Source organism: Sphaeroforma arctica (assembly GCF_001186125.1).
Source record: "Sphaeroforma arctica JP610 unplaced genomic scaffold supercont1.1410, whole genome shotgun sequence".
NCBI classification, from domain to species: domain Eukaryota; class Ichthyosporea; order Ichthyophonida; genus Sphaeroforma; species Sphaeroforma arctica.
In genome coordinates this window covers 1-15659 of record NW_014039148.1, presented here as the reverse complement: position 1 = coordinate 15659, position 15659 = coordinate 1, and the positions used below count along the sequence as shown (strand labels likewise).

At 43.8% G+C, this 15659-nt stretch overlaps 2 protein-coding genes across 2 annotated transcripts; both read right to left on the bottom strand.

The window, feature by feature from the left end:
- Positions 1-302: 302 nt before the first annotated feature.
- SARC_10839 (hypothetical protein) lies at positions 303-8006 on the bottom strand (the record flags this gene model as incomplete). Its single annotated transcript, XM_014295101.1, has 7 exons — positions 303-440; positions 1431-1552; positions 2274-2398; positions 3098-3264; positions 3691-3855; positions 4359-6863; positions 7626-8006. The coding sequence occupies 7 exons, from the start codon at positions 8004-8006 to the stop codon at positions 303-305; spliced, it is 3603 nt and encodes a 1200-aa protein (XP_014150576.1).
- A 347-nt stretch (positions 8007-8353) lies between these two features.
- SARC_10838 (NAK protein kinase) lies at positions 8354-13681 on the bottom strand (the record flags this gene model as incomplete). Its single annotated transcript, XM_014295100.1, has 8 exons — positions 8354-8479; positions 9380-9494; positions 10281-10360; positions 10533-10760; positions 11377-11523; positions 12066-12188; positions 12797-12905; positions 13534-13681. Coding segments are annotated over 8 exons (1076 nt in total), but the record flags the coding sequence as incomplete, so codon positions are not given.
- Between the last annotated feature and the right edge of the window lie 1978 nt (positions 13682-15659).

The window sequence follows — 15659 nt, the reverse complement described above, 5'->3', positions numbered from 1 at the left end:
TATACTATGTATATCTAAATATATATATATACACACATATATACATATATACATATGTATATAGATATACATATATACATATGTATATAGATATACATATAACTGTTCCCCAATGACAGGTGACATGCTTAAATTGGGATACTGTGCGTATATTCGTCTGGCTGTTCTCTCTCTGTTCCCTCTCTCCATATAACTACTTGTACTCGTGTCTGGAACAACGGTTCTTCAAACTGATCAATGTTTCTTATCGCATACTTGTACACTGTCCACCGCCCTATTTTCTGTTTCTTTTATGTGCGTGACTATGTTGCGGTCTTAGTGTACGTCTTCATAAACTTCTCAAGCATTTTGACCCTTTGTGGCGGTTCGGGTCTGTACGAAGTGGAAGCAAATGCGGAAGGTCCCTCGTAGAAGTACGCCAATAGGTCGTGCACCGATTCCTGTCATGATATCGAGCAAGCGCAACAGTAAATATAGCAAGATTCGGCACGCAGTACAGCATAAGTATTAACGAAAGAGAACATGCGTTCATACGGTGTTGTACTGCCCAGTTGGGGGGCCAGTGGGGTGGTCAGTTGGTTGGTGGAGCACGGTGCCTTTGTAGTGTGTGAAGTGTATCGTACAGTTTGAAAGCTGCACGGCCCACTACGCACAGCGCTAGGGTTGTGCAAGTATTCATTGTGACTGCGAGGTTAAGTATCGAACTTATCTTAGGAGTGAGGATATATAGAACAGATGAACAAAGCTATCACGCGTGCGGGTGTGCCTGGGACAGTCCCTTGCCGCGTCGTTGGGACGCCACTTCTCCTTCTTGAATAGAGATGCACTTACATAAGTGCTAGAGCATCTCGAGATGTACAACTAAACGGCATAGCGCACATCAGTCCGCACAAGCGTGTATGTATAAGAAGGTAAAGACTTTACTGTGTGTACCAAAGCTAGGATATCACTGGATTGTCGACTGCCTATATGTGTTGAGATGCACTGGGCCATGCTCTCACATGCCCCTTGTACAGACACCGTCACACCAAAGAGAATGTGCAAACCCACATATATGTATATACAAACTGAACGAAAACGCGTAAACCTACACAGATGTATATACAAACTGACCCATTTCTCGAAGCGTCACTCCTCATTTACCGCCACACACGGACTACCACATCAGACTATTCGGCTTTAGGCCTAACCACCCGCATGCACAAAGACATATGAAACTAGTTCCACGCACAAGGCTAAAGGGAACCCTATCGTTGTATTCAATAAAACCCTATCAATGTCTTAAATAAAACCCTATCGATGTCCTAAATAAAACCTTATCGATGTCTTGAATAAAACCCTATCGATGTCCTAAATAAAACACTATCGATGTCTGATGCATGCTGATCGTGTAGGTGCGTTGTAGTGTTCATGAGAGTGCCCTGACATACCTGGTTGCGCTGTGTGCTCATGAAGGTAAGCAGTTGGTTCTGCATCTTCTCAGTCTCAGTCTGTGGTGCTTCGGGGACATGGTCCGGAATAGGCGTGTCATCGCCACTACCCCATAGGAGCCCTGTATTTGGATACCAATAGGAGTGAGGCTATTTATAGCAATTTAAAAGCAACCAATGGCAACATGTCTATTAATATATACGGGAGTACGAGACGGTTACATCATGTACGTTACTATCAACAAATTCTAATTAGTTGGCTTTAATACGGCCAGAAAGGGACTCAACGTGATCATTCGACTGTCGAGAGTGTATGTCAGTGCCCGTCAATTGACGCACTGGCCACCACCAGCGGCAACGGAAGGTACCGAGACACAGTGTCAAGAAAATGAATGATAACACTCAATCAGTTTTGTCACAGCAACGGAACCGAAAGTCAAGCTATCACCTATAGCGTTGTCTTGAACATATGTGAAACATATGTGGACTATGATAGCTGTACCACTCTCAGAGATGGCATCTCAGACTTGTTGCCTATACAAATTCATCTGATACACAGGTAGCCTGTGCGGCTCAAAGCTCAGTATGGGCGTATAAAAACGTGATTTCGCAAATATTAGCCTATGCGTCTCACACATGATACATGCTCCAACACACCCTAAGGCAATGTACCAGCATGCCTTCGTAGTTTGCATTCGATCAGCATTTATACAAATAAGCAATCCCGATTTCCAAATAAGCAATACCAATTCCCAAATAACAATACAAATTTCCGGATAAGCAATCCCAATTTCCAAATATCCAATGGGCATGCGCGTGCAACATGCACATATATACACTTACCAGCAAGATGGTGTATTGCGATGTGGTAAGGCACAGGGGCGCGCGACTTGCGGACAGTGCCGGACATGATAGCCCGCAGATAGAGGGTCAACAGAGGGGTGTACGTCTCCAAGGGATACAAGTACCTACAAGTGGGGGGGGGGGGGGTGGGGGTGATTTAAGCTCGTGTTCGCAGTATATATCTCATAGGGTAGACAATTAGAATATGTGACCTTAGATATACACTTGCGCAGTTAAAGTGACAGATAGAGTTTAGATGAAAGTGACAGCAGAGGGCGTGATGTTTGCAGGGATATTGAGTTACCTGTAAATGGGAAGTGTGCCATGCAAGCATGAATTACGAGAGTGCGACTTTCTATTGTAACTGAAACCCTAGCAAAAGATCTAGCTCGTCCGAAGCTCCGCTAAGCACACATGGTTGCTCACATGTGTACCCTATTACTGACACGCAATGGGCACATTCGGGTCATCGTATTTGGTTTGGAGGGAGGGAGTCATGGCACCAGCCAACAACACCAAGCGCATCTAACATCCGAAGTGTACAGGCAGGTGGCGTGTATTCACTGTCAGGTGTATCGGTTCATAAGACATACGATTGAGCCTGCAGTTGACCTGCTAATAGACCCGAGGTGTATGTTCACCAGCATACAATGAACCACCCGTGCGTATTTATGCCTCTCAAATATCTTCCAAGTGTATAAACACAGACACACAAGACACACATCTACGTATACAGATAGCTCTATATATATCTTTTTAAATCTCACAATATAAATCACTATATATATGCATTGATATTCAGATATACACATTCTCATACGTACGTTTCGAGTGCCAGCGGTAGGTCGTCTGGGGTGAAGTTGGTCATGACAGCCATAGCGTCCACGCATTGGCCCCACACGAGTGTGCGCAGAGGGGTGGGTCCACATTGTTGCAGCGGCAGCCACAGATAGCGCTGGAATAGTGTGTTGCCCAGGGATACGCTGGAGTACTATATATATATATATATATACGCGCGTGGGGAGGAGAGGAGATTGTTAGGGAGGTGGTAAAGAAGGTATGATAAACGTATACACTGTGGACCTGCCACACGCATGCAGCGGCACAGACACACGCGACGGCGAGGAGAGGATGACAGCGCTTGACACGGCGTCTATGTGACGAGGCAGTGATACGTAACACACAGTGAGATTGATTGGGTGGGTACGTGAAGTGGTCGACATCTCTCAGGTTGGTTGGTTCTTGGAACAGTCTTTTGGTTTCCCAGTCGGTTGCTCACGTACGTGCCTATCAATAGCCATGAAAGTCTGTGTACATACTACAGGCTCGATCAACACCATAACAATTCGGGAATCCGCTAGATTTTATGGGTTTTAGGGATAAGGGGTTTGTGTAGTCGCGAGGTGCTCGCACACACCTGGTGGACGAAGGCGTTGTACAGATCATAGAACTTGATATCGGGCAGGCAGTCGAAGTCCAGATGCACATGACCCTTGCCCCGCCCCGCCATTTCGTTCTCTACCTTCGCCTGCCGCACACACAGCACCAGCAGCGTTTCCAGCAATTGCGCCACCGCCGGGGACTGCGTCGGTGTATCCGAATGGCGAAAGGGAAGAGTGGTAGTGTTAAACTTATGGGACTGTGCAGGTGTGGCCGAATGCAGAAAAGAAAGGGTGGTTTGGAGGGGTGGGTTGTCCGACCAGAGTGACCATAGGAAGTGGTATATACCCATGATGTATATTGGACAATTCCAAGAAACATGGACAACAAATAAAGTGGAATGCTCTAACACAGAAGATCAGCTCAAATTGAGATGAACGCCCACATGAAAATGTTCCCTACAAGGTGTGCATGACGTCAGGAACACCGTTATCCATAGCGGCAGCTCGTGCTCGTATACCACACTCATATACATATATATATATATATACAAACACACACACATACATATATATACATACATACACACACACACACATATATATACATATATGCTATATATATATATATATATATATATATACGCTCACTTTTACCATTTATGCACATCTATACAATGACGCCAAACGGCGGTATCACACATACAGTAAACAACTCAGCGGACGTCAGGAACACCGTCATCAGTCGTGCCAGCTTGTACTCGTTCACCACACTCACACCAACACGTGTGGCGTCCGTCACACCGTCTTCTTCCTTCGGCTTCGTCTGTACCTGGGTCTGTGCTCGTGTTACCTGTGTCTGCGCCTCGCCCTCTTGCACAATCTGGCTATTAATAGAACCATGGCTATACTCCGTCACCAATAACAAGGTCGCCGTCTTCTCCAACACCATCGCGTAGGTCTGTGCGTCTGTCAGCTCGCTCTCCTCCTCAATCGCATCGCCCGCACTCATACCACGAATGTCCCGTTGGCCCTTGTGCTGCATATCCGTGTTCGCACTAGTGTGCTTGTGGTTGCGTATCGAGGCCTTCTCCGTCGCGATATAATGGTCATAACACGCCATCAAGGGCAGCAAGACCCAATCATTGGACAGAGGCAGTCGGCGTTTCTCGGGCGCGTTCTCGTTCCGGGCCTTTTTCGCCCCAGCACGTGCCGTAGCACCACCACCTGCCCCATTTCCGTTGGGCGGTGTGTGCGCGTGAGTGGCGTATGTGCGTGGGTACATACACGCTAAATACCGCATCTCCAAGAAGGCAACAGAGGAGACGTCTCTCACATGCACGCTGTCTCGTTCCTGCTCTACCACCTCGGGCACAATCTGCTGCAGATACAATCCCAGCAGCCCCTCCGGCCACGTCCCAGCGCCTTCTCCCGCCAATTCCACACCTTCTCCTAATATGGGGGTCTCGTCCGGCCCACCACAGGTACTCGGCTGGGCAGCACCTGTGCACGGGGTCTCGTTGACGCACGTGCTTGTGTTTGCCGCGCCCACAGTAGCGCGGCCCTTCAGCTGAGCGTTCGCGGCTCTAATGACATCCGTCACTTGCCACGGCACGCGCTTACTCACCACATCAAACCCCTGCAGGCCCGCTGCACCCTGAGCACCCACACGGGCATCCCGAGCGTCAGGCTTTCGTTCACCCCGCCAGTCCTTCGCCTCGGCTTGCCCCCGCACACACACGGGCACACATGAACTCGAGCGTGAGGTCAGCACGCCAAGGTAGTCCTGGGAAAGGGCCACGTGGCTCAGGGTCTGCACTACTTCAGCAGTAAACAGGTCCCCGCACTCACCCACCAGCGCCATAGCGCGCCGATGCACGGCCAAACTCGTGGTGTAATCTCGGCTGCAGAAGCCCACGCACGCACATCGGCTCTGTGACGCGTATCGGCTATGCAGTTGGGATGGGGCCACGTGTGTTGATGGTAGTGGATATGGTCTCCGGCGGTGTGCCAGCAGCAGCGTCATGAGCGAAAGGTGCGTGCACACGGCGTGTCGACGGCTCGCTCGCACTCTCACGGACGACGCCTTCACGCTGAGAGTCCTCCGCAGTAGCACATCATACCACAGCAATGCGTTGCAGAGGGAGATACGCGCAGAACCCGACGGTGCGCGAGTGTGAGTGTGGGCGTGGCCGGTTGCTTGGTGACACGTGGCTGTATTCGCCTGTGGAGACGAGCAAGCCTGCGGGTTATCAGGCGGCGTTGCGTACTGGGCGGCACTGTCCTGTCCCGTGGCCCTCTCGTTGGGTGCATTTGCACCTCCACCCACCGCCAGTGCCTGCCACAGCCTATCCTCCACAGCCCCTGCGCCAGTCTCTGCCGTCTCCTTCCTGGCCCCTGTATCGTGACCCCCATCTGGGTCCTCATCCGGATGTCCATTCACCTCCTCACCCGTCCCGCTACACGCGCGCGTCTCTCGCGCTGTTTCCGGCGTCGAGTCCGCGTTCACACCCTCGCGTGTGCTGACTACGCCCCCGTGCCGCACTCTGACCAGCGACTCGCCGCAGCGCAGCAGCGCGCCCAAGTAATTCCACCGCACCGCCTGTGCCGCGTCGTGCACGTGCGCGGTGTCACGCTGCTTTCGTCGCGCTGAATGCTCAGCAACCACATCCTCATACGTCGGCTGTACGGTCCCATTGTCTGCACCCGTGTCCGTCGCTGTCGTGGTGGGTGTGGTGGCTGAGGACCGTTCCTGGGCTGGCCGTGTGTCTGTAGGCTTCGCACTGGCAGTACTACTCAGATCGCTCTCGCTGTGTGTGTGTTTGCGTGCCCCATCTGCGCTGCGCGTGTGTGCATGCACGTGCATGTCGTCACACAGCAGCGCGCGCGTGAGTGGCATAGACAGCGCCGCCAACACCGCGGCCGCATACTGGCCCATCAGCACTCGACTGAGCAGATGGTGGGTGGACGACGACAAAGTCGTGTGTGAATCCGCGTGCTGGGACCTACTGTTTGCCGTAGACGCATGTGCGCCGTTCATGGTGTGTATGTTAGCGTCAGGAGAGGTGTGTGGAGACGCTGGGCGGGGAGTGGGGGTGTGCGTGAGCACATAGAGATGGTACAGCGACGCGGTGGTGTGGGCTAGCGTGCCGTAGAAGTTCAGATCCACATAGCGGATTGCGGAAGGGCCTAGGCGGAATCTCTCTGTGATCTGATTGGACGATATAAATAAATTGAAATGGGAACCGTAAGAGAGTTTATCCGTGTGTTGATGATGTCACAACGACGATTAAATTTCTCTTGTACACAAGCCAGCTATGACTAACAAACAGAGTAGTAACTGTAGAGGTAGGTCATGCACTAAAGGCGGACACTCAACTGGACGATGACAAAGCCAATATAATGTATGCTGACAAGCGTTGAGAAATGCTGTATCGTGGCAATAATATGACGTTGTAGTTTAAACAAGAATGAAAACCGATAAATATACCTATCTACCTATATATATATATATATATATATATTAACATACATACATACATACATACATACATATACACACATACATTCTATGCATACATACATACATACATATACATATATATATATATATATATATACACACATACATATACCTATACCTAAATACCTTTATATATATATATATATATGTATACATACATACATACATATATACATATATTCATTCATTCATACATACATACATACATTCATACATACATGCATACATACATACGTATATATACATATACATATACATACATATACATATATATACACACACACATACATACATACATACATACGAACACACACATACACGTATAAATATATATAGATATACATACATATATATATATATATATATATATATATATACATACATAACTTAAAGTATACACATTATGATCACATACACATCATGATCAAAAGGTAGTAACCCATTCCCTACCGTGTTGAACAGCTGTAAAAGTGGACTCAGAAAACCAAGTACGTGCTGTGGTTGGCACGTGTTCACATCGTCTTCTTCGTCGGCCGGTTCCTCAGTTCCCTGGGTATGGCCTTTCGACGGTGTGTGTTCTTTGTCCGCTCTTGTTTGGGCGCGTTCGTGATATGCGGCGATGGCATTCACACAGGCGGCTTGTACCAAAGTGAACACACCACTCAGACACTGTAGGCGGGCTGGCGGTAGGGGTAGAGCGGCACCGGTGCTGTATCGCGGGGTGTGTGGAGCATAGTTTAATATCGGCGTGACTGTTGATCGGGCTGAGTTGCGTAATACGTAGTATGCACGAGGTGACAAACGACTACCTAAGACGCTTATAAGCTTCATCGCACTCAAAGTGTGTATGATGCCTGGATCAGAAATGCAACACAAATGTATACCAAACACATGCCACATACACAGCCTCAATATATATGCAGAACACCCCTACACATACACAACCTCAAAATATATGCAGCACACCCCTACACATGCACAAACTCCGGAACCAAGAGCACGACCAGAAAGTCTAACCATAGTACATTTACAAGTACGACGCTGCCACCTGCAGATTATTGTTATATGCAGCGATACGCGCACAGATGATGTGCCAGCGGAGACGGAATACAAGCCTAGTACTAACTGATTAGCGATATGCGAGTCATCAATGAGTCACACTACGTGTGGGAGTGCGCTTACCCAGACTGTAGCACCGCCAACAGCGGTGTGAGCTGTTGCAAAAACACTGTGGAGAGGTCGTTGTACATGTACTGGTACACACCGCGCGATAGGGCCACGCGCCACAGCTGCACCGCCTCGAACTGCAAGTGACAGTGTAGTAGCGAGTCTGGTAGAAGGGTTGAGATGAGAGATCAGATAGAGATGTGGTACACGTGTTATGATGGATACGAAGATTATATGGGACGGATATGGCGGGTGGCAGTCGGGGGATGAAGTCGAGCGTGGCAGATACACAGGGGAGAGCAGACATGCATTGCATTTTTAAGAGCGTGTTGTTAATGTTAACGGTGCCGCAGCGTGTCTGTGTGCGATATGTATGTAGCACGTGAATATAGAATATATACATATATACAGACATATATACAGGCATACACACACACACATATATATATACACAAATATACACACAAACACACACACACACACACAAACACATATATACATATTTAAATAGATAAACATATATATATGCACACACACACATATATATATGAAAACATATCCACACACACACACACACACACGCAGACGTACACACACACATAGGTATATATATATATTTATATATGCGTACACACACACACACACACACACACATATATAATACTTACTATATACATACACACACACACACACACATACATGCAAGCATTTAAATCCGTATGCATACGCCAGCGGAGCGGTGTTGCGAAAAAGAAAGAAAAGGTTTGAGCGGAGAATTTGGCTATCGTTGAAATTGTTATGATACGATATACGGGAGAACCGCTCTAGTTGAGATGTTGAGTACAAATTTAAACACATGTGATATATATATATATATATATATACATATACATATATATATACATACACACACACACACGCCCACACACATACACACACATATATATATGTATATATATATATAAATATATAAAGCGAAAGCAAACTTCAGCATGTTTACGATAAAACCGGCATTCCAGGCGAATTCCGGGACGTACCGATTTAACCGCCTTGAAGTTCGGTACCCGCATGCCCATGATGCGTGGTGTGATGTAAGTATAGTTGAAGTCGCCCTCAATCTCAACGCCTTTGTTGCTTGCGGGGTTTGTGAGTCTGAGACGAAACAGGGACGCAACACCGGAAACGAAAGGTAAGGTGTAGGATGAGTATTCTAAAAATAGAATAGAGTTCGGGCTCGAGTCACGCAGGAGTGGTGGTATAACATAAGAGCGATAGGCGATCATAAACCAGACACAATGGCGACAAAAACATCAAGATTTAAAGCCGTAGATGATATATAAATCACGGTCTACGGCAGTAGACGATACTTGTATTAATATGATATATACGTGTATTAATATGATATGATATATGTAATACCAAATATATGTAATGATATGATACATGCAATGATATGATACATGTAATGATATGATACATGTAATGATATAATACATGCAATGATATGATAGATGCAATGATATAATACATGTAATGATATGATACATGTTTTAATATGATACATGTATGGATATGATAAATGAATTGATATGATACATGTATTGACATGACACTTGTAATGATATGATACATGTAATGATATGATGCATGTAATGATATAATACATGTAATGATATGATACATGTAATGATATGATACATGTAATGAAATGATACATGCAATGATATGATACATGTATTGACATGACACATGTATTAATATGATACATGTATTGATATGATTAATGTTTTAATATGATACATGTATGGATAAAATAAATGAATTGATATGATACATGTAATGACATGATATTGTGTTGATGTGAGACATATGATACATGTATTAATATATATACACATCGTAGTTATAATCGGGATTGGAATGACGGCACAAACATACCCGCTACCAGCCACGGCATCCTCCACTTTGTTCTTGACACTTCGAAACGCTCCCATGACGCGATCTTTCACTTCATCCGTCTGTGTGCAAGTAGGAGTGTGATTTAAGTACGGGTTATAAGAGCATCGAACTAGAATAGGCACACACACACACACACACACACACACACATAATAGATATATAGAATATATAGATATATATTATATATAGTAAAGAAATGAATACACACAACACACACACACACACGCATACCCCTATACTTCCAGAAATCGGCATCTCTTCCTGCGGCAGGGCCAAGGCGTCTGGTCCTCTCGGTTTTGGGCCCAATTTATTTGAGATTTGGGTCAGCATTTCCAGAATCTGTCCTGCATTGGGTCTCTGCTTGGGATCTTTCTTAAGAATGGCGCGCATCATGTCGTGGAAAACCACATTGGATCCTACGGCCGGCGGCAGTTTTAGTTCGGCATTACAAATGACCATCTAAAGCGTTAAATGAGGGATTTACGATGGATAAAAGTATTTTAATTTAGAGATGGAATATCGGAAATAGACTACGACAAGGTATATATATATATATATATATATACATATATACATATATATATATATATATATATACATATATATAGACATGCACATGCACGTGCACATGTACACACACATACATACATATATATATATATATATAGATAGATAGATAGATATATATATGTATATATATATATATAAGTGTATATATAGATAGATAGATAGATAGATATATAGATAGATATAAATAGTATATATATATATATATATAAATAAATAAATAAATAAATAAATAAATATATATACATATATATATATATATATACATACCTATACATATGTCTGTATGGATACGTTAACTCCGGTGACACAATTGGGTACAGTACACAACTTCTAAATTACATGCAATTCATAAAACACAATTCGCACATCTACACACAACTACAACACTGGAAGTACACAACATACATATATAGCGCTAAATAAACACAACACACATACAGATATCAATAGCACTATATAAACTTAACACAGTGATACTGGGTTTGTCCTGCTTGTATGTACATACTTTAGAGCCGTCGTCAAACGGCGTACGGTAGTAACAGATCTTGTAAAGAGCACATCCGAGAGACCAGATGTCGGATTTGTAATCTACTGAACCGTACTCGTAGAAGTCCCACATTTCAGGGGCACGGTATTGCGGGGTAGTGTTGAGCTGCAGATGGGCAAGATAAGTGAGTCATGCATGCGGTGGATAGTATATATATATATATATACAAACACACGCACACGAACACACACATAAATATATGTATCTCAGGAGTTAAAAGGAGTGCGAACGCGTATTGGAACGGTTGCTGTGACAGCAGCAGGGTGTTCTCCAACTATATACACATATACGCAATACGAATATATCTACATATAGACAAGCCAATTATCATACATATGTAACTGTTGTTATATACACCCGAAGGTTGCTGAGACTAAGAGATTCACAGATCAGCACCTTCACGAATAGTACATCCGCCACATTCATTGGCACATGACCTACAGTTATAGTTTTGTTGTGAGTGTCTGGTATCCAGTTTTGTTGTGAGTGTTTGGTATCCAGTTTTGTTGTAAGTGTTTGGTATTTTATTGTGAGTGTTTGGTATCCAGTTTTGTGTGTTTGGTATCTAGTTTTGTTGTGAGTGTTTGGTATCCAGTTTTGTTGTGAGTGTTTGGTATCCAGACACACAACCAGCTACACTCTCCTACCTGAATTTCTTCCTCCGCCATCGCAATCTCAGCGGCGCTTTTGGGACTTAATATCTTTGTGGTCGCCGACCCGAAATCGCACAGTTTCACATTCCCATTTTTGTCTACGAGTATATTTTCGACCTAAAAGTTGAGTTGGGTACAGGAGCATAGAAGCGTTATTTTTGTACAAGTTTTGAACTGAATACTTATGCGTGGTCTGACAATGAAGGATAATACATACGAACGGAGAGATGTAACTCATAAGCTGATCGAAACGGATCATACCATATAGGAGCGAATAGATACATAAAAACTGTGCAAGTCCGATATGAGAACTAAATAGACACGTATATATACGCACATATACACATTTACGTGAACACACACAAGAACACACACACACGCGTTTATATATACTTATATACATACATACATACATACATACATACATACATACGTACATACATACATAAAATNTATATATTTATAAATATATATATATATATATATATATATATTTATATATATATATATATTATATATACATATAATATATATATATATATATATATATATATATAATATACATANACACACACACACACACACACACACACACACACATATATATATATATACATACACAGACACAGACACAGACACAGACACAGACACATATAAATAAACAGATAAATGAAAATAAACAATAGATTATAATTTGCGACAAGTTTGATTTGCGACACGCGTACCTTTAGGTCTCGATGGATGATGGGGGGGTTCTGCTCGTGCAAGAATCGTACAGAGGCCGTCAGTGCATGGAATATCCGCACAACGTCATGCGGTTCAAAGCCCTCTCGTCTGATGTTTTGATTGGACGAATGTGTTCAAAGGAGAGGATGAGTCAACAATCGGGGTCATTCCCAATACACTGGACTAATTTGGTCCGGAAGCGATTTAGGTCGGAAATCTCTCTGTCCCAATGGATTGGACCAGAATTCGCGACGACAGTGTCATTTGCGACGAAATAAGAACGCATCAGATGCAAAGAAGCCATCGGATATGAGCGCATTGTTCAGCCAGATAATCCTCTGACACTGACGTAGTCCCATGAGGGGATGAACAAACACACTCCTGTAAGACTGTTGAGCTGATTGTTGGTAGTGATCTGGTAACTATGCGCGTGTCGCTAGAGTTAAAATGTTTGTGATGATTGGGTATCTATGGAAGTACACGCATTGTGCACAAACTGCATGCCATCCAATATAGCGCAAAAAATCATTAGTAATCACCCACTACTTACAGACGATTTATATATACTTGCTTATAAATGCCTATACTCCTCCCTCACCTACAGACAATTTATATATATATACTTGCTACCTACACCTCTCCCTCACCTACAGATAATTTATATATATATATATATATATATATATTATATATATATATACCTACTATTATATAAGCCCTAATCTCGCAACCATACCTGTCGTTCATGATGTGAATCAGTGATCCCGGACACAGCTCCATTATTATAAGTACTTCTGCGTTGCTATGGCCACTCTCGCGGTTGTTAAGCACCTCCGAGCCGATCAGCTTCACAAATCCTTCGTGCTGTGAACCCAGTTTCTGCAATGGGATAAACCGAGCCAATTAGAACAGGGCCAAATAGTATGCCTCAGTTGTTTCATTCTTAAATCAATACATATATGTTAATGTGAAGTAGATGATCACCTAGTCTCGTCCCCGCATGTACAGGCGTATAGGGTATCAATACAAATGCCTACCTCGGCATCTTCATACGGCCAAGGTAATAGACTCATCTGAATTTTAACGTTAAACGGCTACATGCTATATGGAACTACAGCCCATCGCATATCGGCTCGGGCTTCAAAATAACCGTTGACAGATACCATACAATAACCAGAAAGTAGACAATAACCAGAAGATACTATACAATAACCAGAAAGTAGACAAAAACCAGAAATTGGACAATAACCAGAAGATACCATAGAATAACCAGAAAGTGGACAATAACCAGAGGATACCAAACAATAACCAGAAAGTGGACAATAACCAGAAGATACCATACATTAACCAGAAAGTGGACAATAACCAGAAAGTGACAATAACCAGAAGATACCATACAATAACCAGAAGGTGGCGTTGAGATAGTTTGAGTGACATTTGTGCCGAGAGAGAAGGGGCAGCTGCCAGACTCCAAATAGAGAACCAGAGCAATACGAAACTCGGTGTAACCAAGGCACTCAAGACGAGTTACTATCTATGGACTTTGTGATCACCCAATGCTTGCTAGTCGATGACGGGGGTCTCTAGGCATGCAGAGTGGGCCTTTGTTTAGCAAGTGTGTGATCTCATGCGAAGAAAAAAGGAAGTTATGTTTCCCCATTTGGAATGTTCTTATAGCTTTCCAGACACATCTTAGAATAGACAAAGACTTCTGCCAAGACTTCTACTAAAAGAGTGTCGTGTTCAAAGTACTTGCTCGTATGTATGTTTCATATGTATATACACTCAGTCTTGTTTATATGTGTACTTCATATGTATATACACTCAGTCCCCGAGATACCGAACTCCACCCTTCAGACGAGCCTGCAGAAACACATACCCCAATCTCATAACACTTGGCAGATTATCTTAAACGTATACGTATGAAACCATTCCCTTCAGACAACTGATACAGGGCCTCGAGAGTACCGAACTGTATCAGGCCGGCGGGGGAGCGGCGTGTGTCATAGGCTTATACAAACCCTTCTTGATACCAGTACGTGTATACGAACTAAAAACACTGGAGACTACTGTGCCGAATTACCCTGGGGACAGACTGACAGGTTGACAGCAGTGTCGTAGAGACTCCGAGGTCGCCCAAGGAATAGTCACTCTTGGTCTTACTCTTATTCTAAACCCTATACGGTACACCTAGAACAGGCTCAGACCTTTCCACTCCAAAGTGGCAGGTACTGAGATCGGTACAATAGTGGGCAATGAATGGACGTACGGACAACTCGAACGCATTGAAGCCATACCATGACATTGATCTCCTGCTGGGCGGATTGCATCGCATCTTTGTCGGGGATTATCAGCCGTTTCAAAGCGTATACGTTTCTACTTTGATCCTTAACCAGGAAGACATAGGCGAACCCCCCTGTGACAGCAGAATAAAGATAGTACGCACGCGCATCAGAACGAGCAATTGATGATAGGCGAATATTACAGTTAATTACAGAAGGGCCACTTTAAATAGATACAAACGGAATGGCTAAACGGACTAAGATAATTTCGGACAGGAATTGTGCCGATGCAGACTGAACAATTTGACGTGAACCAATCCAAATATCAATATGTAATTACCAATTTTTTTTTGGAAATGTGTCTTAGCATGTGCACCTCAGAAACAATATGTACGTCCAACTATGTCTCCGACGCAGCTACACCTAGATTTAAACATATAAATTCATATTCCTTCACATATATATTTATATATGATAAATACATGCATCTATATGTATCTATACATACATATATATATATATATATATATATACACACGCACACACACACAACACACACACACACACAATATATATATAT